This window comes from Rhinatrema bivittatum, chromosome 4 (assembly GCF_901001135.1).
Source record: "Rhinatrema bivittatum chromosome 4, aRhiBiv1.1, whole genome shotgun sequence".
Classification (NCBI taxonomy): Eukaryota; Metazoa; Chordata; class Amphibia; order Gymnophiona; family Rhinatrematidae; genus Rhinatrema; species Rhinatrema bivittatum.
Genome location: NC_042618.1, coordinates 326,021,023 through 326,048,745, shown reverse-complemented (window position 1 = coordinate 326,048,745; position 27,723 = coordinate 326,021,023). Strand labels below are relative to the sequence as shown.

Genomic DNA, 27,723 nt, shown 5'->3' with positions numbered 1-27,723 from the left:
ACATGTGCCATAAAATAATAGCATTGACACAATTAGTACATATCACAGGAGAGCATAAGGCAGCCATTTCTGCCTGGGTGAGGCCCCAAATACAAACAGGCTCTACACTTGGTGTAGGCACTACTGTTCTTGGCCTGCAGGCTCTACCTTACAAAGGAGAAGTTAATACAAACACTTTGATATATATCTACCAGTACTGAATAGAAGATGGAAGTAATAAAATAGATAGCCAGCACTGCCACTGCTGGCAGACGGAGGGTCCCCTCACAACCCTTAGATGTGGTGGATGCTCTCACCATCCTGTAATACACAAACACACGAAAATGGCACACAAGTTCCATGTCCACAATGGAGGATGAGCTTCTAGAGTCGTCCTGGTTGGAGAACAGATAACTCCTTCAGCTTCAAAGAACTTGGAGAAGTTATGGGGAGAGAATTAGTAGATACAATTTCTACAGATGGTCACACCTTCTGGCGTCTTCCTGGAATATATCAATTAAAAAGGCAGCAGATATAACCCAAACTGCAAAGGAAAAAGTTAGATTTAAGTTAATACAGTTGAAATAAATCCAAGGACACACTATGATTTTTATGAACAATTTTTCAGATTTTTTTATAGCAGGATTTTACAAATAATTTTTTTTTGTATAACTTAGGCATTAATGAATACAAATCACCAACACAAATACAAAAACATGTATGTTCCATGTTAAACAACACATAGGTAGTTATTTGCATAATAACTATAAGGTCTCCTATTTAATGGCAAATAACTAAGTCACTTTAATAAAGTCTTTTTCCAACCAAAGATGGAGGCAGCATTCTTCTTGCTTTCTAGGCCTCTTGTCAGGCCAGGTCATCTGGTCAATTGAAGAACTTAACTTCTTAATGAAACAGTTCACAAAATAAGGTTTCCCTCAACGAAGGAAAACAACCAGACCTTTGGCAAAGACACATACCCTCCCCAACAGGATAACAATTACATTATAACCATTCCCCTTCCCTTAAGGATAAACAGTCACCTAAAGCCATAGCGCTATACTAGCCAGAATTCTAATTCATCTGTATTCCTAGCTAGAGGGAGCAAATAGGTAAGGTTCGTACTGGACTGGATGGGGTTTGATGATGGTAACCCCACAGGGTAGCTGGCACTCAATGCTGTATTCAGTAGTTGGCCCCAACACATGGAGGTATACAACCACATATTTTCTGAAGTTTCAGCCCAGCTGCATCTCCTTGGTACGTTTGGTTACCTCTTTTGGGGGGATCAGGATGGGCTTTCCTGAAACTGGGATCGATGGAGTTCCTGGTTATTCTTTGGTCTACTTCTTCCTGCAGCCAGTTATTCCTATGTGTTTCCACGTATTCCATAATGTGCATGGGCATGTAGAGATAGTAAAGCCCAAAGTCAGCTTGCACCTGTCAGCAAACAAGCCTCTCTGCTTGGGTGCCATGCAGCAAATCTTTCATATTCTTGCAGGTCCTTGGAACTTCCCAGGCCTGGTCTCTTACATCAGATTGTAAAGCCTGGTCAAACAGCACATTTGGCTTCTGACTGCTAGGAGTGGACATGGACATGGGCAGCTCACTTGAGACTGGTAATCCAGTGAAGGATGACTCTGACCTTCCAAATGCTGGGAGCTGCTACCCTCCTGGGAAGCCCTGCAGAGGAGACTTCCGAGCAGGAAAGCACCTGGCACTCCTTCATAGCCTGGATGCAGTACTCTTGATAATTGGTGGGTTCTGTTGCAAAAAGATTTACTTTGGGAGGAACTATACTGAATCTTTCCCTCGCCAATATATAGATAATGGCCATTTTCTAGTTTGGTGACTTCTTGGCCCTACCTTGTGTTCCTCCAGATGAGCAGGAACTAGATGATTCTACATCTGTTGAACGGCCCCTGCCACAGGTCGATTCCCCTGCCACGGGTCGATTCCCCAAGCGGCATAGATGATAAGACTTCAGCAGGCTCCCTGGGGCCTTCCTTTCATAAATGATCTTCAGGTAGAGGGGGCCTACCTTTCTGAAAGTTGTTCCACCTCTGAGTTGATGGCACGAAGGTTTTCTTCCATCAACTTACCCCAACTGGATCAGCTCAGCCCCTGAATGGAGAAGATTTAGAATTTCCAACCCCACCTTCCTTATGTTGTACCTCCTATTTTGCCAGTGACCTCCTGTCCATCTGATTAGAGAATTCATCAAACAGTTTGTCTAAGTAATGCTTTATTTGTCAGTTACACAGGGCTAGGCATAATGGCACTTATACAGATACAGCACTTATCATTACGGAAACAGAAAATGAGGAAAACAATAGTTATGAAAGCATTCTTGACATCCAGTACTTATTAGATTACAATTAATTAATGCTAGCATCACCCCACTCTAGCAGAGATTTGCATGTGAAGTGCTAAAAGCCTAATCCACTGAATAGGAAATGAAGCCCACAGTTTCTCACCATGTGGGGCTTGCAGCAATGCCTTCTCTCTGGGTCTTTGGTCTACAGTCTGTCTTTCACAGGTCTTTGGCATGGGGGTAGAGAGGGCAGCCTCTATTGTTGCAGCAACAGGGGCTGATCAGCTCTCTAGTCTTGGATACCTATGATGGGCGGGACTTGCTCTATTGTAATCTTTGTCTCTGCAAGTTGCTTCTGCCCAGGATACCGAGAGGCAAGGCAGGGGAGCTTTGGCAGCACTCGGAAGGCTCGGCTTGCTCTTTGGATGGGCATGACAACCCTGTGGCTTGCATCCTGCTGCTAAGGGCTCACCTATGCATAATTCAACAGCTTCATGCATAGTCAAGTGAATGCATAATTAAGGCTCTAATCAGCTGATTTTCCTGCACTTTTACCAGTTCTTTGTCTCCTCCTCCAGGTTTAGGAAGTGGTCAGTTTGATAATGCCAGTTGTTTACATCTCTGACAATACACTGATAAGTCCTGCTCTGATTGGCCCTAGAGCCATAAAAAGAGGCCCCTAATGTTTTGGCTGTGCAGATTCATACAGTACCAATTGTCCTTGTGTTTTTCTTGCCTCTTTTGGCTCCAGCTAGGCTGGAAGGGCCTATATATCTGTCCGGTTTGGTAATGTACACAGCAACTGCAAAGTCTCGTTTCATCTCTGCATTTGGCTGCAGATAGCCAAACACTTAATGTCCATTTTTACTGACATCAGAGAGTCCATCTTAGCTGCTTGTCCTGTTAGCAAAAATTTGGATATTCCCTACACCTTGACTGGGGCCGTTTGATCTCTGCTGTCTGGCAGGCACTGGCTCGCTGGTTTCACTGGCCTCCTCTGCTTCCCTAGTATGGTCTCTCCTCTGAGAGTCAGCACGGCATGACTGGCAACTGCTCCCATGGCCGCTTGTATTTCTGCAACCAGATCACCGCTTCCCTCTAAGATTTTGGACAGTGACACAAATCTTTCTTTTATGGCAACCTTTTCTAAGGCAGTTTCTAATTGGGCGCCCAGAACTCCAGGGGCAGGTAAGATGCTAGCCAACTTGGTCTCCTTAAACATCAAGCCAAGGCACCTGCTGCACTGTAGTTGCATAGGCTGCACCAGTTGTGGTAAAGTACTTGGACATCTCAGCACGAGGTGATGATTTGCTAGAAGCTGCCTCCACAGCGAGGGTGTCTCTGTTCGGCAATCCAGCACTGCTTCTTGCTTCATGGTGGTCACCGGAACCCTTTTCAGAACCATGATTAGATTGGTGGCTGATGCTTATGTTGGAATGTGCCGAGCTGGCAATTGCCATTTGAATTCTAAATGCTGTCACTAATATCGCTGATTGTTGCACCCAAACCCACTGTGTCACTGGTTAGGTGCTCCGCACAGGCCATGTCTCATGCCAAGATGCCATCTACATAGTGAAGTAATGTAGGCATTCCTGTGCTGACATGTCCGATGACATTGTATGTTCTCTTTTGCTTGTCGATTGTGGTGTCGATAATGGTGGCCATATTTCAAATTTTCGCAGTTCTTTCACAGTATGGTGAGCCAGTTGCATAAGTTGATAAACAGCGGTTTCCAAGTCAATATCGTTCATCTTCACACCCTGCATTCTTAGCCCTATGTTCCCAGGCACCAGTTTATGTAACCCCCATCCCCAGAGGCAGACTGTACTCTGATGGGGCCATAAAAGATTTGTTTACTCTTTGGGGCTGGAACCTCAGGCTAGCTTTCTCATGGTCACTATCCCACAGGTCCTGGATCCTTTTTCTACAGGGGGAAAGTTTTTCCTTCAGGGATTTGAGTGTTAAGGGTGACTTGCGTGCACATCTCTTTGCCCTGTGCCCCAAGTCCAGATGATGCCCCATAGTCTGACAGGACTCCCATCATGAATAAGTGTACAATCCGAAAAAAACCAACCCAGAGGGAAATTCCAACTAGCCAGTGAGTGGGCTGAATATCCTCCTGTCCCTCATCAGGATCCTCAGATAAAGCTTTCCTGACTTCTCTGACTGGGCCTGAAAAACCAATGCATACAAAAGCTCCTCACTCCCGGATCCTCAGATAAAGCTTTCCTGACTTCTCTGACTGGGCCTGAAAAACCAATGCATACAAAAGCTCCTCACTCCCTCCTGACACCAAGCAAACTGTAAGGGACTGCCCACAGTCTCTCTGGAGAGAGCTACTTAAGAAACCTTTTGAGGGGGGGGGGCAGTCATTCTAGCACACTCAAAGGGAAGGGCTGCATTTGAATGGTGTTTCCCCATCTCTAACCTATTCTGCATTAGCTGAACTAAGGGTTCACTCAGGACTTAATAGTAACGACCAGAGGGTCTGTTACAAAAGTGACACAAGTGTTTACATAGCTACTTTGCATTGAAAAAATGATTAGGAGTAGGATTTAACTATGCTGTACAAACACAGAAATTGACTGCTTAGAGATCTTGCAAATAATTCTTTTATTCCAGAACCAATTGACCTGATCAAGGAAGTATAACTCTTGCAAACTCGTCACAAATGCATTATATTAGTCCAGTAGAAAAGGTCACTCACAATTTGTTTGTGAATCACACTACTGTAGTACAGGTCCAATTAGCAGAACAAAGTGCAATTCTCTCAGGCTAAAGGAAAACTAAGTATGCCCTGCCAGTGATGAGGCTGAGCTACAATAATAAATAATTTCAAAAGTAAAATGGACAAAGTTTTAAGAAGAAAACTTTAATGAGGTGATGAAATGGTTAGACTATAGAGAAAAATGATGATCCAGGTGCTTTAAGATAATCAGTGTATTTGAAATGTAGTGGAATTTTTTTTTCTTACAAAATCCCAGTGTTTTTCACCTTCCCCTACAGAGTGCAGTTAGGGAACTAGAAGGCTGAACTCTCTCTGTACCTTTGTCCTTCTTCCAGCCTAACCAACTCTCACACATTCAGTAAGTGAGCAGGCATTTTTACAACTCTTAGCTGAATGCTCAATGCCTCTTCCCGGTTAATTCCATATTTCAGTCTTATAAAACAGGGTTAGAAAATTCAGTGATCAGTATCTTCTTAATGTAATATAAATCCCCCAACCCCTTTCTGGGATCACCTTCAGACACTGTTGGGGTGAGAAAAGCATCAGATTTCAGCCCCAGAATCAGATTCACTAGTGGGGCATAGCAAAAGCTATAAGGCTCAAGGGGAGTTAGACACCAAAAAAACAACCTAGCAGTCAGCACCAAGGTTGTGTTCCAAAATAAGAACAAAGAATTTATTAACAATCCAAGAATAAGAGTCCATAAAAGGTAGAAAAAATATGCATATTTCAAAATCACAAAGACAGTAGAAACAGCTTATTAATCACAGTGGCTACTCGGTCTTCTTTCGTGCAGCTTGAGCCACCAGTTAACTGAATTTTCCAGAAATTCACCTCAGGACCTCATCCTTCCTCAGGCCCCAAAAAGACACAGTGAAACCACTCCTCTTCCTCTCTTCCAACACAGCCACAGAGTCCTCCAGAACAGGGGATGTTATTCCAAGACTAAGAGACATTTCCCTCCAGATGATCTGTGCACTATGCCAGAGAAAACCAATAGATCTCTCTAGTGGATGAGCAACGCATTGGGGGGGCAGCGGCCTCCCTGAGCTCCACCAGTTCTCACGCAATTCTTCTGAAAAAATCCAGAGTTCCTCCCAAGAGTTAATTTCATTATATTGAAGCTACATCACACAAACATTAGAAAAACAACAAAAAACCTTATATAATATAAATGTCAGAAGTCGAGTATCCTGTCCATCATGGCCTACTGGGGTCAGGGGAGCAGCAGAGGCAACAACACTTGTTCCTGAGCAGGGAAGAAAGGTGACTGCCACTACCTCAGTGACCTTGTGAATTCGAGTAGCGACACCAAGAAATAGTCACAAAGGAGACCACCTTCCAACTCCGCCAGCTGATGAGAGACTGGGCGCGTACCAAGACATTCCATCTGGGATGGGGAGTTTAAAAATAAGTGTGAAAAATGGGAAGAACAGAAACCAAAAATGCTGAAAGAACAGTTACTGGGCAGTGCTGTAACTCAAACTGACAAGAAGCATTGTAAAAAAAAACCAAAAACCTACGAACTAGAAACCCGATGTTCTGCGCCATTTAGCGGGTTAAGTTCAGATTTAGCCAGCTAAGTGGCGCCATTTGAATACCCAGGCATAGTCAGCAACTGCTACTTTGCTGCCTAACTTCATATCCAACTAAAATGTCAGCCAGTGAGGGGCAGATGGTGAATTCTGTGGGGTGGAGCCACTTCTCCGGCTATCTTAAGCCAGATAAACACCGATACTCAGTGTTATCAGTCTTAGGGCTAGTTGATCAAGGTATTTTCCCATAGACACAGAATGGGAGAAGAGCCTTAGTGAATCAGGCAGTTAATTAGCTGGATAAGTGTAGGACTGCTATTCGGTTGTACAAGTTTATCCATCTAACTTATACAGCCGGATAACCGTTGAATATTGACCCTTAGATTATTTTTTAATGTAACACATTAAGCTCTGAAGAAACAGCAAGGAAGGCTGTCTAACAAAGCCGTGAGGGCGACAAAACAGGATTAGCAGCCAGTTTCGCCCTCTTACAATGGGGCCACACTGCCGCCTGTGTTTGTTTTCACAACCACATCAAAAAATTTCGGCACATTTGCAACCCTTGTGTTGTTTACGAAATAAGAAACTGAGGTACCGCTGTCATTGAGAGTTTAACCAGCCTTTCCAATAACCTTTTGTTGCACAGTCTTTTTTAAGACTTGGATTGTCATCATAACACGACTCAAGTAGAGCCCCTGATGTAGCCCCATTGTAAGAGGGCGAAACTCGGCCAGAGTTGGGCATTGTTCATATATTCGTGTTACCACCCAATAAAGGAAAGCATTTGGACATCTGGCTGCTAATCCTGTTTTGACACATTAAGCTCTGCCATGGTAGTGCCAAATGCTCACTGCATGTAGCAATGGGTCTGTGTAACATGGGAATAGAAAGGATGGTAGTGAGAAAGTGCAGGTGATACAACATGAGCAGAACCCTTCCGCGTGGGTGGAATATCGTGGGAAGGGTCCTTGTCACAATGGGACAGTTGGGAACAGCCAGCTTTTAAAATGAGTCTAGGGGCTTGGTGCGTCCAAGGACTCTAGCTCCCGAAGGAAAGTTATGTGTTTGTGAAGGCATGGAGCAATCTCCAACATTAATCAGATTCGAAATGACTGGGCTCAGTAAGGCCAAACATATATTAGACTTGGTTTTTAAGCCTGTTCCAAGGACATCCTTCTCAATTACACCCAGCAAATACTTGTAGAATGCTGTATCCAGGACGAGCAAAGGATGTACAAATTATTTGCATGGTTCATGCTGTATAGTTATGTTAATGTATTTTTTTGTTAATATTAATATACCTGCAGCCTTTCTATTATCATAACCAGTTGCACTAGCATTTCTTCCCATGGTAAAAGTGCATGGCGAGGGAAGGGAGCAAGGATGCCTGCACTGCTTCAGTCTTGAGCAGAATGTTTACCTTGTGCTTGTCCTGCTCACATCATACCTGAAAAGATCTTTGCTGCATTTCAAAGAGATTAGGGATTGCTGGACCAGCCTTCAGGCACCTGAAAGGCTTGCCTACCTCATTCCCAGCATAGCTAAAACTAGCAGAAAGACAACAGACTTTGACAAGCATGCCATGGTTCAGTTCCAGGAGGCTGGAGAGGAATTCTGTTGACTATCTTTTCTTAGAGACGGGAGTTTGAAGACAGCCTGCTTTCTTTTTGGCATGCCTTTAGAGGGATGCTTAGACTAGGGAGCCTGCAAGTTTAGCATACTTCAAGGTGTTACAGTGATTTGGTGTCCATAGCTGATGAAAGGCTGACCTTCAGGCTGTCTCATTGCATATCTATAATGCATTTTTTGTAACATGGGGAAATGGAGAAGTTGTAGATATTCCTGAAACTGGCTTTACTAAAAGGAACATTCTCCCATTCTACACACACACACACACACACGCATGCATGCACCCACAGCAACATCAGAGTAAGATGCTTCCCTAATACAGTGGGGATAGGGAAGGTTGCAGTGCAGAACTGAAGTGTCACCCAGTTTCTGGATGAACTGTTTAGGCCAGTCTCGCCACCTCATGCACTTTGGTACATGATTTTCAATGGAACATCTTAGGAATACAAGCAACATAATGCACTAGGAGGTATGTTAATTAAAAAAAAAAATAGCAAGACTGGCAGAGTTACTCTTTGATTCTGGCAGTGCCAACCTACTGGCAGGAAAGTTTTTGGGGGCTTAGTCTCTGACAAGAAATTCAGGAAGAGCTGAGCGGCAAGGAGAGAGATCTGCCTATCCACTTGTTAATTGTAAACCGACATGATGCGATATCTATTGTGAATGCCGGCATAGAAAAACTTAAAATAAATAAAATAAATAAAGCAGGCAGTTTCTGAACTGCGTTGTTTTTCTTGGAATTAATCAAGGATTCTCATTTCGTTAATGTTCCTACTGCCTCCAGTTTACAGGATTCAGCTGTTGATTTCAAAAGCATAATCTTGGCGCATGAGAAAGATCCTTTTGACAGTTTTATAACTGACAATTATTTGTTAAAGAGATCCTCTGGTTATAGTGCATGGAAAATGTATTCATCAAAAATGTAGTGATTATAGATATGTTTAGTGAGGTATTTTTTTATTGTTTCTTTTCAGATGTTAATGTTTCTAAAACCCTTCAGCGTTCTATTTGTTTTCACTTTCATTTGTCTAGAACTGTAAAGGTTTGTTCTTGTACTTATTCTTAATGTTGAGGGCACATGGGAATGTCCTATCTGTTTTATTTCTTTCTGGGGGGGGGGGCACTGGGTCTAGGGCTCAGGGACAGTTTTCAAAGGGAGCACACAGACTCAGAGACACCCCCCTCCCCAATCTTCTTTGAAAAGTAAGTACAAGGTCCAGGGGTACAAAGTATCTGCAGGCATTGCACTTAGGGGCCCAATCTGAAAATCCCCCCCCCCCCCCCCCCCCGCCATCCCACACCCTAACCGAGGGACTGGAATGACTAGGAAGGAGACATTGTTAGACTCATCCCTGGAGAGGTGACAGTGTAAAGGATGATTCATGGGCAATGGGGAGGGGGGAGTCCTTGTTTCGTGAAACCTTGAAACAAGAGCTGTAATATAACTAGAATTCATTCACTTGTTCCTGGTGATCGGGAAGGGATTGGGGGTGGGGGTGGGGTGGAAGTTTAAGTGGTCATGCCGCAGGGGGAAAGTGGGGGAAGCAAAGTGGTAATCACAGTAACAAAACTGAGATACAGAATCTCTTTGTTGCTTTTAAAATGCTCCATGTTGATATTTAGATTTTGCTGCCCTCTTGAAACTAGCCCACTCTTAATGAACGTTTGGTGTGGTAAGCAGGAAGGCAAGCTGTTGGAGGGAAGTGGTTCTTAAATCCTATCTTGCAGAACCTCCCCCCACCCTCCCTTTCCCACATAGGTCTGGTTTTCAGGATATCCACAATGGATATTCAAGAAATACTGTTTGTTGTGATAACGGATTAATTTGCATTGCCAGACTGTGGGGGGAGGGGCACGAGAAATAACATTGACACTCTAGTATTTGCAAACGTTAATTGGGAAGGGGAGGAGAGAGTTTAAAACAAATTCTGGGCAGGCTGCTGTCACACCGAAAGCTGCACACATCAAATAAAGGCAGAAACCGGGACTGAAACCAACAAAAATAAAAAAATACAGGCAGATACAGGAAAGTTTGTTCACTTTGGGGAATATATCTCTCACTTCTTTACTAATTGAATTTCTGTGCAGATAGTGATTTAGGTGATGCTCTGGAGTCTGTACTCGTGGCAGCAAACTGAAAAGTGGAAGATAAATTAGTGGGGGCAGTCACTGAACAAAGTGATGCCCCCATTAAAGGTTGCTTTTGGTATCCCTTCTTCCTTTTTTGGGCTCGCATGCTTGCAGTCTCATAGACTGACTCAAAAGAGCAGCATGGTGCTCCAGGCACTCGCCCTGTCTGCCCACCCCTTGCAGCTGTCCTGAGTAGATGAAGCTATCAGGGGTTAAGATAAAAAAAAAAAACGGGAGGGAAGAGAGAGACAGAGTAAGAAAGGGACATTTCATCCCTGATCAATACAATCTAGTTTTAGGTAAGCTCTGGTGCTTTCTGTACTTAAAAAAAAAACCAAAAAAAACTTTGTAAGAGTTTTAACTTATATTTTTAATTGGTTTGGACTCCTGTCAGAGCTGTCTTCTTGAAGGGCAATAACAAACCTTTCCTAAGGTCTTTTGATAAGAATACATTGTAGAGAATCGACCTGTTCCATGGATTTGTTCTTCCAGACCTTGTTCAGGCCTATTATTAGCTTCAGCAAAAATCCCCAAATACCGTGTTCTCTCTTCTCTACTGTTACTACAAGACATACTTTGTTTTCTACTCTCCTGCCTACTGCGCCTGCCTCTGTGTCCCTCTCATATTGCCTTTGAGGGATTTAGAGCTCAACACAATCCACATTATTTTTACTTTTTGCTCATCAATTCCCAAGAAATGAGTTTCTGTGTAGATGTATCTGTGTATCTATCTATATCATATCTGTATTTATCTATATCATATCTATCTTATCTATCTGTATCTTTCTATGCACACACATAATTATATAAAGGCTAATATTTAGTGCTGTTTGGCTAAGTTCAGACTTAGGTGGAGAGATGCTGGTTTTTGTAAATTCTGCCATGCTGACCAACTCCAAGTTAACCAGATAACTTTTTATTGGGCTAAAAAGTTATCTGGCAGATGTGGGCATAGGGTTGTCCCAAGGTAGAGTTGTAGGTGTTTGTATGCTAATGCCAGAAGTCTAAGAAGTAAAATGGGAGAGTTCATAATTATCATCTCAAAAACATGGTGGAAAGAGGATAACCAATGGCACAGTGCTATACCGGGGTACAAATTATATCACAATATCAGACAGGAGCAACTTGGTGGCGGAGTGGTGCTTTATATCCGGGATGGCATGGAGTCCAACAGGATAAAGATCCTGCATGAGACTAAATGCACAATCAAATCTTTATGGGTAGAAATCCCTTGTGTGTTGGGGAAGAGTATAATGATGGGAGTATACCACGGTCCACCTGGCCAAAATGGTGAATCGGGACAGTGAAATGACAAGAGAAATTAGGGAAGCTAACCAAACTGGTAGTGTAGTAATGATGGGAGATTTCAGTTACCCCAATATTGACTGGGTAAGTGAATCATCAGGGCATGCTAGAGAGAGAAAGTTCCTGGATGGAATAAATGACAGTTTTATGGAGCAATTGGTTCAGGAACCAACAAGAGAGGGAGCAATTTTAGATACAATTCTCAGTGGAGCGCAGGATTTGGTGAGAGAGGTAATGGTGGTGGGGCCGCTTGGCAATAATGATCATAATATGATCAAATTTGAATTAATGACTTGAAGGGGGATAGTAAGTAAATCCATGGCGCTAGCGCTAAACTTTCAAAAGGAAAACTTTGATAAAATGAGAAAAATAGAAAAAAACCTGAAAGGTGCAGCTACAAAGGTAAAAAGTGTGCAACAGGCATAGTCATTGTTAAAAAAAAAAAACAAAAAAAACAACCATCCTAAAAACACAGTTCAGATGTATTCCATGCATTAAGAAAGGTGGAAGGAAGGAAAAACAATTAACAGCATGGTTGAAAGGTGAAGTGAAAGAGGCTATTTTAGCCAAAAGATCTTCATTCAAAAATTGGAAGAAGGATCCATCAGAAGCAAATAAGAAAGCATAAGCATTGGCAAGTTAAATGTAAGACATTTATAAGACAGGCTAAGAGAGAATTTGAAAAGAAGTTGGCCATCGAGGCAAAAACTCACAATAAAAACTTTAAAAAATATATTCAAAGCAGAAAGCCTACAAGGGAGTCGGTTGGACTGTTGGATGATCAAGGGGTTAAAGGGGCACTTAGAGAAGATAAGGCCATCGTGGAAAGATTAAACGATTTCTTTGCTTTGGTGTTCTGAGGATGTTGGAGAGATACCCGTTCTGGAGAAGGTTTTCATGGGTGATAATTCAGATCAACTGAACCAAATCATGGTGACCCTAGAAGATGTGGTAGTCCTGATTGACAAACTGAAGAGTAGTAAATCACCTGGACTGGATGGTATACACCCCAAGTGTTCTGAAAGAACTAAAAAATGACATTTCAGACCTATTAGTAAAAATTTGTAATCTATAAATAAAATCATCTGATGTACCTGAAGACTGGAAGATGGCCAATGTATCCCCTATATTTAAAAATGGATCCTAGGGTGTTCCGGGAAACTAATAGACCTGTGAGCCTGAATTCAGTGCCGGGAAAAATCATGGAAACTGTTATAAAGAACAAAATCACAAAACATTTAGATAGACATGGTTTGATGGGCCACAGCCAGCATGGATTTACCCAAGGGAAGTCTTGCCTCACAAATCTACATTTCTTTGAAGGGGTGAATAAACATGTGGACAAAGATGAACCGGTAGATGTGGTTTATTTGGATTTTTAGAAGGCGTTCGACAAAGTCCTGCATGAGAGGCTTCTAAGAAAACAAAAGTCATGGGATAGGAGTGATGTCCTTTTGTGGATTGCAAGTTGGTTAAAAGGAAACAGAGAGTAGGATTAAATGGTCAGTTTTCACAGTGAAAAAAGGTAAACAGTTGAGTGCCTCAGGGATCTGTACTTGGACTGGTGCTTTTTATAACTGATTTGGAAAGGGGTGCAACCAGTGAGGTGATCAAATTTGCGGATGACACAAAATTATGTAGAGTAGTTAAATCTCAAGTAGATTGTGATGACTTGTAGGAGGACCTTGCGAGACTGGAAGATTGGGCTTCCAAATGGCAGATGAAATTTAACGTGGACAAGTGCAAAGTGATGCATATAGGGAAAAATAACCCTTGCTGTAATTAAACAATATTAGGAGTTACCTAATTTTAGGAGTTACCACCCAGGAAAGAGATCTAGGCGCCATAGTGGATAATAGATTGAAATCATCGACTCAATGTGCTGTGGCGATCAGAAAAGCAAACAGAATATTAGGAATTATTAGGAAGGGAATGGCAAATAAAATGGAGGATGACATAATGCCTGTGTATCGCTCCATAGTGAGACCACACCTTGAATACTGTGTACAATTCTGGTCACCACATCTGAAAAAGGATATAGCAGCACTGGAGAAAGTGCAGAGGAGGGCATCCAAAATAAAGGGCATGGAACGGCTGCCCTATGAGGAAAAGCTAAAGAAGTTAGGGTTGTTCAGTTTGAAGAAGAGACGGCTGAGGGGGATATGATAGTAGTCTATAAAATAATGAAAGGACATGAACAAATTCATGCAAATTGGTTATTTATTCTCTCAGATAATAGAAGGACTAGGGGGCACTCCATGAATTTAGCAAGTAGCTCATTTAAAACAAATTGAAATAAATTCTTTTTCACTCAGCACATAGTTAAGCTCTGGAATTCATTGCCAGAGGATCTGGTTACATGTTTAAAATCATGAGAGGTCTAGAACAGGTAGATGTGAATCGGTTATTTAGTCTTTCAGATAATAGAAAGACTAGGAGGCACTCCAAAAAAGTTAGCATGTGGCACATTTAAAACTAATCGGAGAAAGTTCTTCTTCACTCGATGCACAATTAAACTCTGGAATTTGTTGCCAGAGGATGTGGTTAGTGCAGTTAGTATAGCTGTGTTTAAAACAGGATTGGATAAGTTCTTGGAGGAGAAGTCCATTACCTGCTATTAAGTTGACTTAGAAAATAGCCACTGGTATTTCTAGCAACGGTAACATGAAATAGACTTAGTTTTGGGGTACTTGCCAGGTTCTTATGGCCTGGATTGGCCACTGTTGGAAACAGGATGCTGGGCTTGATGGACCCTTAGTCTGACCCAGTATGGCATGTTCTTAAATTCCTAGAGGAAAAATTCATAAACTGCTATTACGGTAATTAATAAGCAATAGTAGCTTGTGATTTATCTAATGTTTGGGTACTTGCCAGGTAGTCTGATTTGGATTGGCCACTGTTGGATTCTGGGCTTCATGGACCCTTGGTCTGACCCAGTATGGCATATCTTTATGTACTTGTGTTTTAAATCAGTATGGCATATAGAGGCAGCTGGAAGTAGTCCTATATAAAGCAAGCTGAGCTGGGAGGTCTGGAGACTCTTTCAAGTCTCTCTCATTCCCACTCTCTGACCGATTTCATAGAGTTACCATCAGAACCCATGTCATCTGGCAAAGGCTGAGTCAGTCCTGGGTCCCCGCACTGCATGCATGGAAATATGATTCTGATTTCCCTCACAAAAGCGGGACTCGTATCTGTGTACAGTATAGCAAAAACGCGACTAGCTCAATCTGTCCCAGGTGACAAGGAATCATCTGCTATCCCTATTGTGATGATATACAAACCTCTCATAAATCTGGCACCATTGTGTTTTAGAAAAATCCATTTGTAAACTGAATTTCTAGTACTAAGTTCGATACCACATTTATTGCGATGTCACAAGCATGGGACTTAAGACTTCAGGTGCATTTAAGTAGTAGGAGCTGTGACTCCCAAGAGACCGAGACTCTCTTTAGAGCAAGAATTAAGAAATACTTGAAATATACGCTGACACATGCCTCACAAGTTAGACTGTGTTTAAGTGTTTTCCTGAAACATCAGTCACTCTAAGTGAAGACAAGTCTACCAGGAGGCAAAGTACACAGCATTAGGATAATTAATGAGACAGTGCACAGCAGTGAACTGTACTCTGCCAACCATCGGTGGCTTTGTTGGAGCTAAATTGCTAGTCTCTTGTTAAGTGTTTATTTTAGAGTCCAATTGGAATCTACTTGGGAACAATTTGTCCACTTACAAACTGCTTATCCATGCAATGACTTGCTTAAATAATGCAGATCCAAGCATTTTTCCATGCCCTTTTCCCAGCCCTAAAAGAGTTAGGTAGAATCCTTATAAGCCTCCAGAGACATCTCATTCCACATAGTACCAAAGTCTTAGTTACTCTTATTGTGCCAGTATACTGGGACTAGCCCTTTAAATGAAAGGTTAATCTCTGCAGATTGACCTAACAGTAACTCTTGTGCAAGTTAACACATCCAAAGTGGATCTGTAAAGGGAGCAATTATAGTTGGAATCCCTGCTCTGCAACTGACTTTCTGTACATGGCCACAGGCAAGCACATTATTGTCAGGTCAGGCTAGAAATAAACCAATCTGCATCCACACCTGAGTTTCCAGCCCACTCTGAATCTGTTCTGACCCATCTCAATGCCGCTTATAACTAGAGGAAATGTCCTTAAGAAAAATAGGATTACAACTCCATGATTCAATGGGGTAGAAGCAGAACCTACTCAGACTAACTTTGAACTTGAGTCTCTGGAGCTCAATAACTTCCAGGATGAGATGTTTCCATAAGCCACATTAGTTTCCATAAGCCACATTAGTTTCCTTAAGCCACATTAGTTTCCTTATGCTTTAAAAAAGATTCCCTTTTGTTGTTGGTATTATTCTTCTGTTGCCCAAGGAGTAATACTGGCCCCAGCCGTGCTTGGTATTGGGCTCAAGGATATAAGCATTATTCCCAGTTCTCATGGATACAAAATGGGAAAAACGTTTTAGTACTTCTGGCCCTGTGAGAGCAGTTGGTTCCTACCTTCTTAAGATCCAAGGCCCATTGAGCCCAGCATTCTCTCACAAGTACCCATCAGATTCCCAGTAGTTAATTTATTTCTTGTATCACACCCTCAGGCTTTCCCAAAAATATTTATGGAGTTTTCCTGCCTTCTTTAAATGTTCTTTCTCCTCCCTTTTCTTTCTTTCTAGCTTCCTTTTTCCTGAACTCTGAGTTCTGCACATTCAGCTCCTGCTATTCAAAAGATTAAGCAGGTGTGAAGAGCTGTTACTGTGTATTTACTTAGCTTTATCAGTCCTCTGGTGACAGAAGCAGAAGAGTAGCAAAAACCCAACCACAGTCAACTTATCTTAAGGGCTTTTACCACCTCTATCTAAGGTCGGTCCTTACAAGCCAAAAAGTGGGTTTATGTTACTGGCGTCTCTTATCGGGGCTCCTCCTCAGACAGCAAACTACAATTTAAACTGTTTAAAAAAAATGATATTTGAGGCACAGTAGAGACTGACTCACTAGCTCCAATTACTGTCACATGCTCTGAGGTAAAAAGACAATTCCAAATATAATAATGTTAAGAGAAAGGTCTTATTTTGTGTCTGGCAAAAATCATGTTTACTATGTGCAGGTTGATGACATTATCGAAAGCAAGCAAAGTTACTGGAAAGTATCAAGCAGAAAAAAATGCGTCACTGTTATTAAAGGTTTCTTGGCAACACATGAAGTAATGATATAAAATTGAATGTATTGAACGTGTCCAATATGTGCATTTATGGGGCATGCGTGCTGCTTTTAAAATTTACTTGTTAGAGTTTTGTTCTGGCTCCATGTCGTAAGGAAATAGATGTTAGTTGTTGTGAGATTTTATTCTCAAAATTCTAGTTAGCAAAAGACTGGCGTGCTGCTCCAGAACCCTAATATTGTGGCTGGAACAGTGAAAAGGTAGGCGTGTAAATCCAGCGTGTTGATTTGAACACTTGGAGGGAGGGTGGTACATTTTGTGGGAAAATGTGTCATGAAAGCTACTGCTTTAAGATTTCTGGAAAGAACTTGAGATTCTCATTTTAACAAGCTCAGAATGATTGATGGATATAAATCTCCTGTGATCTGTCCAAACAGAACTAGAAAGAAACATGTGGTGTTGCCTGGCAGTGTCTTTTCATGGTGATTTCCCAGAAAAAAATGTGGGAAATCTAAATAATGCTTAACAGTATAGCAAGATAAAAATCCATGAGGGATGCGTCATCAGTTGCTTTATTGGCATTGTTTTCAAGCGTAGTAAATAAAAAAAAAAAAAAATGGAATGAATCTGTCTGACATGCTCTGATCCATCTGAAAACAAACTGCTTGAGCTTTTCCTTACACTCTTCATGCTTCCATTCCTAATTTCATTTTGGTTTATGCATTGCAACTTCCTGTATCCACTGCATCTTTGCATAATTAAATAGTATAGTGCATGGCAGTAGGCATGCAAGCTAATGAGAGCAGTGGTATAAGATTCTGTAGCTTGACATAACGTGGCCAGGAATACTGACAGAACAAACTTTTATCAGCACACTGGGGGCGAGTTCAGTACGTTCTAGCACATGTCCCTTATAAGTGAGATTTGAGTGCTTACGGTTTGAAGCTACATAGCATTTCCTGAGCCCACTGGAGATCATGCAGTCCCCTGCCCCCCCCCCCCAAGCAAGGGGTAATTGTAAACGTGGAAATTAGGGGAGAAATTATTCCTTGTCCCCCCACCCCTTAAAATTTGCATCCAACATTTTTTTTTTTAAAGTTATTGGCCACATTGTGGGCCAGGTTTTAAAAAGGTTACACGCGCAGGGCCTATTTAAAAAAGGCCCGGGACGCGTGTAAGCCCCGGGGCTTTACAAAAGGGGTGGTCTGGGGGCAGGGGCGGGGCCAGAGGCCTCCGACACAGCGGCCATTGCCGCTGTGTCGGAGGATTGTGTGGTGGCAGGTGCAAAAGGTAAAATAAAGATTTTGGTGGGGGTTAGAGTAGGGCTAGGGGAGGAAAGGTTAGGGGAAGGGGTGGGAAGGTCAGGTTAGGGGGAGGGAACGGGGGAAGGCAGCGCGGCTCGGTGCTCGCAAGGTGCACAATTGTGCACCCCCTTGCGCGCCCCAACCCCTGATTTTATATATATAAAATCAGGTGTACATTTGTGTGCGCTGGGTAGCGTGCACACCTTTTTTAAATCTACCCCTGTATGTTAAAATGTGATGAATCTCAACCTGGTCCTGGCCAGTTGGATTTTCCGAAAATTCACAATAAATATGCTTGGGATACTATGGTATGAAATTGAGATAATGCATGCAAATATATCTCCTATCGTGGAAATCTTGCAAACTTGACTGGCTTGGGTGGTTCTTGAAGACTGGGTTAAGAACCATTTTTGTATTTCACTGTTCTTTTAAAATCCATAATGTTTGACTATTAAGATTGAAACAATACATTAAAAAAAAAAATCTGAGATTGATATTGAAAAGAATTTGTCTGGCTAACTTTTAAGTTTGTTGGATAAACCCTGAAATTTGAAATTCCTGCCACTTTCTCCAGCAAAACTTTGCCCAGATAAATCATTTTCTGGCTAAAGTTCAGTCTGAAGAAAAGAGGCAAGGTAGGGGAAGGTTTTGGGGACATGGCTAAAATTTATCTGACTAGCACCAATATTCAATGCTAGCAAGATAAACTTTGCCAGGTAAGTCTGGTCAGGAAAATATTGTCCTGACCAGACTTTATCCAGGTAAAATTATCCAAGTATATCCATCTTTATTCCACACTGACTATTGGGGAAAAGTTACCCGCTAACTCTCCAGCTCATTAGCTCACTGAATATTGACTTCCCTGAGCTTAGTGCACATGAAGGTGCTTGATTTCCAGATGTGGAAACTAAAATCACTTACACTGCTCAGATTTATAACAAGCATTTTCTGCATAGAAACAAAACGGAAGGCGTCCCTTACTAGATTTGGCCCTTATTGTGAGCCCTCAGGTACTAGGGGTCCTGTTCAGTGACGTTTGATTCCCATGTTGTCCGAAAACCTTTGAGTCGAGTTCTGCAATAGATAATTGGGTCAAACAGGGTAACTTATCTCTGTGTAAAGCACCAGCTGGTGGACAGTGTTGATTCAGGATTAGGGCAGCTTGCATGAACCAGTGTTGGGACTGAATTTTACACCTTTGGAGAAAAGTCCCCATTTTATGGGGGCAATTTTCAGTAGCCTGCATTGTTGCAAAGTATGCAGATTCTTTTGCATCCGTGGACTTTGTAGTAATTCTCCAAGGGAAACAACCCGAATAGTGTTCTTTTGAAAATTGCCTATAATAAGGAACATGGGCAAAAAAAAAATGCCCATGTACTTTTCATTTGCTTGGTGGAATGGGTGAATGCACATTTAAAAAGCCAAATATGTGTGTTTACTACCTGAATTAAGTAGCCCCTTCCCCCTCCCACCCACCCTGGTAACAGCATTTTATAATCTAGCTAAAAGTATGTGCGTTGTGAAAGTCAACAGATACTTTTAGCTGCCAGTTTACAGCCAGAGCAATCTGAGTAACTACTTAACTGCTTGGCTGAATTGCTTAGAAAATTATCCTTTTAAAGTCTTCCAGTGAGATTTAGATTTTTGGTACTGTAAATGCCTGATAAAAACCCTGCTCTCTTTAGCATTCAAATGGCATTGACGATTCTTTTGGATGTACATCCGAGTTGTAACTTCATTCTTTCTGCCATTGGTTGCAGAAGGTTCTGATCACCCCTGATTTTTATTATTTTGTGCCTAAAGCTTCCTCTTCACTTTCCCCAGCATGCAACTGCAACCTCCACGCCCGGAGGTGCCGCTTCAACATGGAGCTCTACAAGCTGTCGGGGCGTAAAAGCGGAGGTGTGTGCCTCAACTGTCGGCACAATACAGCTGGTCGGCACTGCCATTACTGCAAGGAAGGATATTATCGGGACATGAGTAAACAAATCACCCACAGGAAGGCATGTAAAGGTATGTAGGAAGAACCCAACCCTCTTTGCCTGTGGGTGGAGCGACACCCATGGGATCTCCTGTCCTTCTAGTCTCTACTGTCTGATTCAATATTTCTTTTATATGCTTTGAATCACTTGTTTCTGTTACAGCAGCATTGCTTATCCATAGTTGCATATCATGAAAGTTTGGTAATGTCATGTATCTTTTTAAAGCTCATCCTTATGCATTAGTAGGACAACAAGGCCCAGAGTGCATTGAGATGCTCCTTAGAAAACCACGACTTAGCCAAAATGTCTTATTTTCCCCAGTATTTTTAAATAAATGTGAAAGAAGTTGTATTGACAACCCTGGAAACTGAAGTCCTTCAGCCATTTATTCCCAGGTAAGGTACAGCATAGAAAGTGGCAGTGAATGTTTTTTCCCCACTGTCCCTGAACCGTATTCATAACAGTCCACCCTGTTAGAGCGAAAGGGTAACCATGCCCCTTTGACTCATGGAACATTTTAAGCATAGCACCCTCTTCAGCTGATCTGGAATGCAGGGGCCATGTAGAGTCTCCAGGGCCAATATCACTGTCCTGGATCTCTCACTTTTCTCGCTATTCGAACGCTGGGTAGCCACTGGGATTCCGGGATTCCATCAGCAGGAAGGGAGGACAAGCTTCCAGGGCCCTAGGCTCTTGGGGGTGGGCACCTTGTGAAGTCTTTGGCTTCTCCCAGTCACTCCTTTAATTTGACTCACTTGTCTGCGCCTCAGCAGGCTAGATCCAAGTTTAGAAAAACAAGCAGAGACTTGGAGTGGTGTTCAACTAAAAATTTACTGTAACTTAAAAAAAAATAGAATCCAAGCCATAACAGCAAAATTCATGAGGATGCAGAGCAAAATGAAAACTCCAAGTGCCACAGACTTTCTCCATCTTCAGCATCCGAATCAATGTCCCAAATCCTTTCCTGGTGACAGGAAAGTAGAAGAAAATCTAATCTCCAAAATAGGCAGGAAGGTGATGATGGAAAAAATTACTCCCTCCTTCCATTAGATAAAGGAAATCTTCTCAAAGGCACCACAGTCCCCCACTATTAACTGGATGCAGAGCAAATGTAATCCCAGTCCCCTCAGGTAGGGGGTGTTTTCCCTCTTGAGCTGGGGTAGATCAAAATAACCAGCTCTCTTAAAAGTAAAAAATCTTTCTCTCTCTCTCCTTGTTATCCCACTATAGCAGCCTGGTGGGCCTCCTTGGATCATCCAGCAACCAGACTGCTCCTCCAAAAAAAGAAATCTACATCCAGCCACACCAGGCTTATCCAAGAGTTTTATAGCCTGAGCTGGACCAATCCCAGCACTCTGGGTGGGCAAACATCTTAGGGATGGTCTCCAAAGATGATAAAGATCCCCTAGTGACTAACTAAAGGAAATTTAATAAGGGAAATGAATTACCCCTTACAGAAGTAATAAAGCTTACACTGTGACCATGTGGTTTCCTTGCAATGGGCAAATAGCATGAGCAAACATTACACATTAAGTAAAACATGTGCATCCTAAGGTATAAGTGTGATGTATGTCTTCATTAGTTTCTTTCCAGCTTTGTAGTTACTAGAAACAATCACTTATATATATTTCATTTTTACTCATTTCATATTTAATGAATAAATATTCCATAAATAATTTTAATTTGCTGGCATGGTAACACTATAGTATGTCTGGCTTCTGTAGTATAGGTGACAGCACAGTAGTTCTCCTTTCCCCTTGTACCAGAAAGGAAGGGTGAATTGTCCTTTCTCCTCCTCTTCCTCCTGTTCCACCTTGTTTTCTGTATCTTCCCTCTGCCCTTTCTCTTCTCTCAGTTTATAAACTGCATCTCCCACCCACCATTCCCTACTCTCTCAATGATGCCTTTTAAGAAGTGATTTAGAAGTGTGTGTGTTGTGAGACAGATCCAAGCAAAAACAAACACAAGAATAGAAAGGAAAATTCAGACAAAGAAATAGAAGGGTGAAGGTGTGAAAAGATTGCTAGGTTTAGCCAGATCAGCAAAGGGGACTCATGGATAAAAAAAAACAACCAAACCCTTTAAGCTTTTCTCTCCCCTCCCCCAGCCCCTCACCCTTCTCACAGGTGTGCATACCAGCAAACAGTGGGCTGCATTCAAAAGGGTTAGCGTACAGGGGACAAAGGGCATTTCTTTTACAAATAACAGAGATATATATCTCCCCACACAGATAGGGCGTATTGAGATCCCAAACCTTAAGAAACAAACACCAAAAAAAAGAACAAGAGAACATTTAATCCCAGGACAAACAGCTCCATACTGCAGCACAAGGAGGATTTTAGCTCATTGAAGCAGGTGCTAATGGTTTTACTTCTCTGACATTTATTTTCCACTTCTACAAAACTTAAAGTGAAACATGAAAGAATTTCCTGTTAGGCTGCAGAATATGAGGTAGGCTTCAGTGCTATTTTATAAGGATTTGCATGTGTGAATATGAGAGTATTTGTATGGGTTTAGATATGTCAGCATACGTGTGTATGTATTATAAGTAGGCAGATAAGACGCAATTTGACAACTTCCTATTCAAAGTCAGAAGTTTGGTTCCTGCCACCCAGTCCAGAAACTGGAGTCCACATCTAATCTGAATCAGCCCATAAATGCGTCCTCTACTGTCCCTGATATATTTTTAACTCTTTTAGAGGCAATTTCCAAAAAGCCATTTTTTCCATTGATAAGCAGGCTGAATTATCCATTATATGTGGTTGACATCATCCGGCAGCACCTAGCGGACTTGTCTCTCCTAGCTAGTAGAGCTTTGAGCTCTACTGAGCATGTGCATGAGTTCCCATGTGGACAATGCCTTGTGAACCTCCTCAGTCATATTTTGTCCAAACACGAATAATGACGTGTCCTCAGCCTCTTTATTTTTCTCTAAACTATTATACCTGATAATTCTTGAAAAATTGTTATGTCTGTGGACAGATGTCCCCGCACTCCCAATATTCCATGGCGATTAAGATTAAGGAGCTGCGTAAATCTCTCCAGAGATAGTGTAGCATCATCTGCCTTGCCAGGAAGAGAGTTGAACAGGAGCACCCCAAAGACTCTCCCATTGGCTCAGGCCACAGCTGCGGAGTCGAGTAGTGTCAGTTGCTCTGCATCGCAGAAGAAGCAGCATCAGTTATTAGAACCATTGGAGCCTGCATCAAAGAAGCATAAGCACTCCGAGTGCTAAGCATCAGCACCTACATTGTAGATGCATCCATCACTGGTGCTGTTGGTGCAAAGTGCATCGACAGGCCTAATGCATGATGCACTGATGGCAGCAGTATGTGTGGCCCATGCTTCATCAATGCACTTCGAAGTCTCCATGCATTGGTCACACGGTGCATCCAGCCCTCCATTGCATTCCTCCATGATTCATGACACACAGCACAATCCCGATGTAGTTGACGCTTGCATTGATGCATCATCTTTGATCTGCATCAGCTTCTTTGATGCAACTTATTAAACTATCAAAAAGCCATGCTGTTCTAAAGCATCTAGGCACTCAACTCCATCAAAAGTACCGATGCAAAGGGATGGTAATTTTTAAACAGGTGCATGGGTGCACGTGTGCGTGTTCCTCGGCCCTTGCCCGGGGAAGTGGTCATTTAATAACATACACGCGTATATGATGGATATACTAATGACGGTACACAAAACATGTTAAACAAACACACAAACAAACAAATAAATAAATAAATGCTGCTTCTACCATGCAAGTGAGGGGGATTTTAAGACATGCATGCTGACGCCTTTACCAGTTTTACCAGTTCATTCCTAGTTCGCCCAGGTAAGGAATAGGACTTTCAGACCCCCTTAGTTTAATAGCCTTCCTTCTCCCCTGTTATGCCTGACCCTTAAAACCCCACTGATCTGTCTATTTGCCTTTATTTTATAACTTGCATGTCATTCATAGCAGAAATAAATTTATGAGGTAGAGGATCCTAGGGCACACCAGTGCACGTAAGTATTTAAACATTGATTTCAATGTGAAATCCAGGAATGCCCATGCCCATGCCCTACCCAGATCACAACCCCATCTCTTCTTTGGAACTTTTCATTTGTGCATGTAGTGACAAGTATGCGCATACATGGGCTGCTTTTAAAATCTGCTCGGTGCATACTAGCCCAACTTGTGCACGTATCTTCTGGTATTGGCGTGTGCTGGGCTTTTAAAATTCACCTTTATGCTTACCACCTGATCCATCAGGCTGGTTTACCAACACAATTTTATTTATTTATTTATTTATTTATTTATAACTTTTCTATACCAAAGTTCAAATAACAGAGTTAATTATCACTCCGGTTTACATTGCAACCATAAAAAAACAGTGACAAAGTTGTCTTACATAGAACAGGGGGAGAGAAAAACTTGGATACAGCTTAAGCATGGGGAGTAACGTGTCAAAACTGGTAATTTTTATGCGGCCCATCCTAGATTGGTGACAGAAGAGATCATATTACCTCTGCCTCCTCCAATATCAAGAACCATCACTCTGGCAAGGATGTTGTTGGAGGGTCTCCATCTGGAAACACCAGATCCAGTATGTTCCATAGTTCCACTTGCCTCTAATAAACCTCCTATCCAGATACAGGAATCTATCCTTGTCTCTGAAGAGGATGTTCCACCACCCACACCAATTCAGAGGACATATCATTAACTTGACCATATTGCAGGATTGATGAGAAGTTTCTTTACATCTTTCATCTTGAAGATGGAAAGAATTATCCAGCCTCTCCATTAATGCAGCAATACATCCAACCACAGGTCTCAATCTTGCCTATCGGCCTGAACACATAATCAGAACCCTTAATTCTGGGTTACTCATTATTCCACTTGCTTGCAGCAGTCTAATAGGTCAGAGGAAGTTGACCAGGATATGTGATTCTCCGCAGGAGCCTGCAGAAGAACCTCCTGGGTTGCACTTTTCATCATTGGAATCTTGGATAAGTGAGCCTACACCATTACGTTCAGAAGAAGACTCTACAGGTATATCTTCTGACTCGCTTCCAGATCCTCCCAATCATACCTCGCCCCCAGAGGACCTCACACATTCCATTTCTGGAAAAGATGGAATCAATGTTTGGAGTCCAAGTCTGTAAAGACAAGGACCCCTGCTCAGAACTGCTTGGTCTTCTTCAAATTCTGGATACCCCATCAAAGTCAGCAGCCCTTACAATCCATTACATCCTCAACCTATTACAAATGAAGATGTGGGACTTGCACAGCACAAGCGGTCTGTATCTCTGCTGGAGGACAAATTGGTCTGGATTCTAGCTGTTCCTTGCATAAGCTTTATTATTTACAAGCAAACATAAGTATCATTGCTTACCTCAGCAATAGTTCTAGACATGGAGCAGTACTTCATAGAATAGTAGGTTAGTTATTGTCAGGAGCTGCCTTCTTCTCATTCCTAGGGCCTCTCTTCTTCCCCCTGGGCCTGCACTCTTATTCCTGCTCTAAGGGCCACACCCTTAGAGCTACTATTTTGCCTATGCCTGGTCCAGCACTTGTAAAGGAGGGGTTCCAGGGTTTTCTGCTTGGTCCTATTGGGTCAATTGTCTTTATTCTCCCTTGATATCTTCCAGGGAAGTGGCTTCTCTCTCCAGTATGCTACCCCTGCCTGAACTTGGACTGACCCTTCCCTCACATTGATGGGCTGGGACAAAGCAAGCCCTCCTACATCTAAGGATCCTTTCAATTTTATATGTTTTCTATACATTCCCCTGGACATCTTGCCAATTAAACCTGGGGTAAGGGCTACAGGGTTATCCTTTCCTAGTCTCCTAGGGTTACCCTTAAAGCTGCCCAAAATGCCAAAATCACTCACAGTGCTGTTTGCCCAGTATCCCCACGTAACTTAACCTGCAACAACTCAAAACACCCCACTTTCTCTAATAGACATCACAACAGCTGATTTATCCAATTCTATTTCACAAGAGTCCAAAAGAAGCTCCTAGTTCTAATTCTCCTCCTCAGGGCATATTCTTTATGGTTACAAGGGAATCATCTGTGAGGACTCCCTTGTAACATTTAGGGTGTTGCTACTTTCCTAGGACTTTCAGTGCGCTCACAGATTCCTTCTTTATTATGCATTTTAGCAGGTTGTGGTTCTGCATTGCCATGAGAATTTTTCTATTTTCCATTTGCTACATTATCAATAATTTTTTCCATCTCTTTCTCAGGTTTTATCACATTCTCTTCAGGCCTCCCTCAATGCCTCTGTCAGGCAGCTCCGTTATTTCTGCTTCTGTTTTACCTTCACCCTGAAATGACTCCTTTTTTTGGTTACCAAGACTAATCTGACTAGTAGGGAAGAGGGAACCTAGTGTTCCGGATTTTTATCTGCTGGTTCTATTGGGTCAAGACCAGTTTTGGTCGCTTTTGCTTCTTCACTTTAGGGTTGTTTCTTTTCAGAGCAGGTCTGCCCCTCACCTATTTCCAATGAAACCCATACCACAAGGCCCTGCCATGGGTTTCCTTGACCTGGGCTATTGGTTTCTGTAGATTCATCCCCAGACATCCATACTATTTTACTGCCTGGTTTAACCTCCACTGTCTGCTCCATTGATGTGTTTACTGTCTCATCTGGCTCTTCACCAGGTCTTTCTATAGCACTGTCCTCAGGTCTCTCCCTGGGACTATTACATTGGCCTCAACCACATTCCGACACTTCCCAGCTGAGACCTATAGTGTCCTGCATAGGTACTATCGTTATCTTCCTATTGAACCTCTGGATGGTAGACCCCTAATCAGGTAACTCATAGGGTTGCTATGATTCCATTTCTTCCAGGTGCACTGAGCCTTGCCTGGCCTTACTTTTGGCATGCTGTACAGAACACAGACAAACCCTCACCAAATACAGAATAAAGATACCATAAAGTATAAATAGAAACATGCAGACAGAAACTGAACTGGAAACCACAAGAAGCCAGACTCTGTATACAGTGCAACAATGGGAAAAGCAGAAACACCATCAAATATAAGACATCAATCATAGTAAAATTATACTAATAAAATAAATATTTCAAAACTGCTGATGAACAGAACATAATTCAATAAATAAATTCAAACATTTTTAAAAGTTCTCAAAAAACAATAAAATGTTTCAAAACAGACACATCAAATAACACTCAACAATTAAAACTAATTAGAATTTTAAAAAAATTCCCCGCTCTCCATATCTGGGATCTTTTGATTTCCAATCATCCTGAGATTGTTGTGGATTGGGGAAGGGGCCGCACAAACTTTATCCTCTTTCTTTCACGTACACACACCCATGCTCTCCCCCACATACACAACTTCTCTGTCACATATACAGGCTCTCCCTCACACACACATACCCTCTCTCTCTCATATACACACACACAGGCACTCTTACACGTACACAGGCACTCACTCACACCCTCTCCCTCTCTCCCTCACACACACGTATACACACAGTCTCTCATGTACACTCTCTTTCTGTCATACACACATATGCAAACAGGCTGTCATACAAACCCTGTCTCTCATACACCCACTTACATGCATACAAGCTATATCACACATCTTCTCTCTCACATGCACACACTCACACCCTCTCT

The 27,723-nt window shown here is 42.2% G+C and overlaps 1 protein-coding gene across 2 annotated transcripts in view; it reads left to right on the top strand.

The window, feature by feature from the left end:
* The window catches only part of NTN1 (netrin 1), a 649,091-nt gene that overhangs the window by 244,709 nt on the left and 376,659 nt on the right, over positions 1-27,723 (top strand). For both annotated transcript variants that reach the window (XM_029600330.1, XM_029600331.1), the window contains exon 3: positions 19,934-20,122. In XM_029600330.1, coding sequence (XP_029456190.1) covers positions 19,934-20,122 — 189 coding nt within the window. The remainder of the gene's footprint in view (positions 1-19,933; positions 20,123-27,723) is intronic.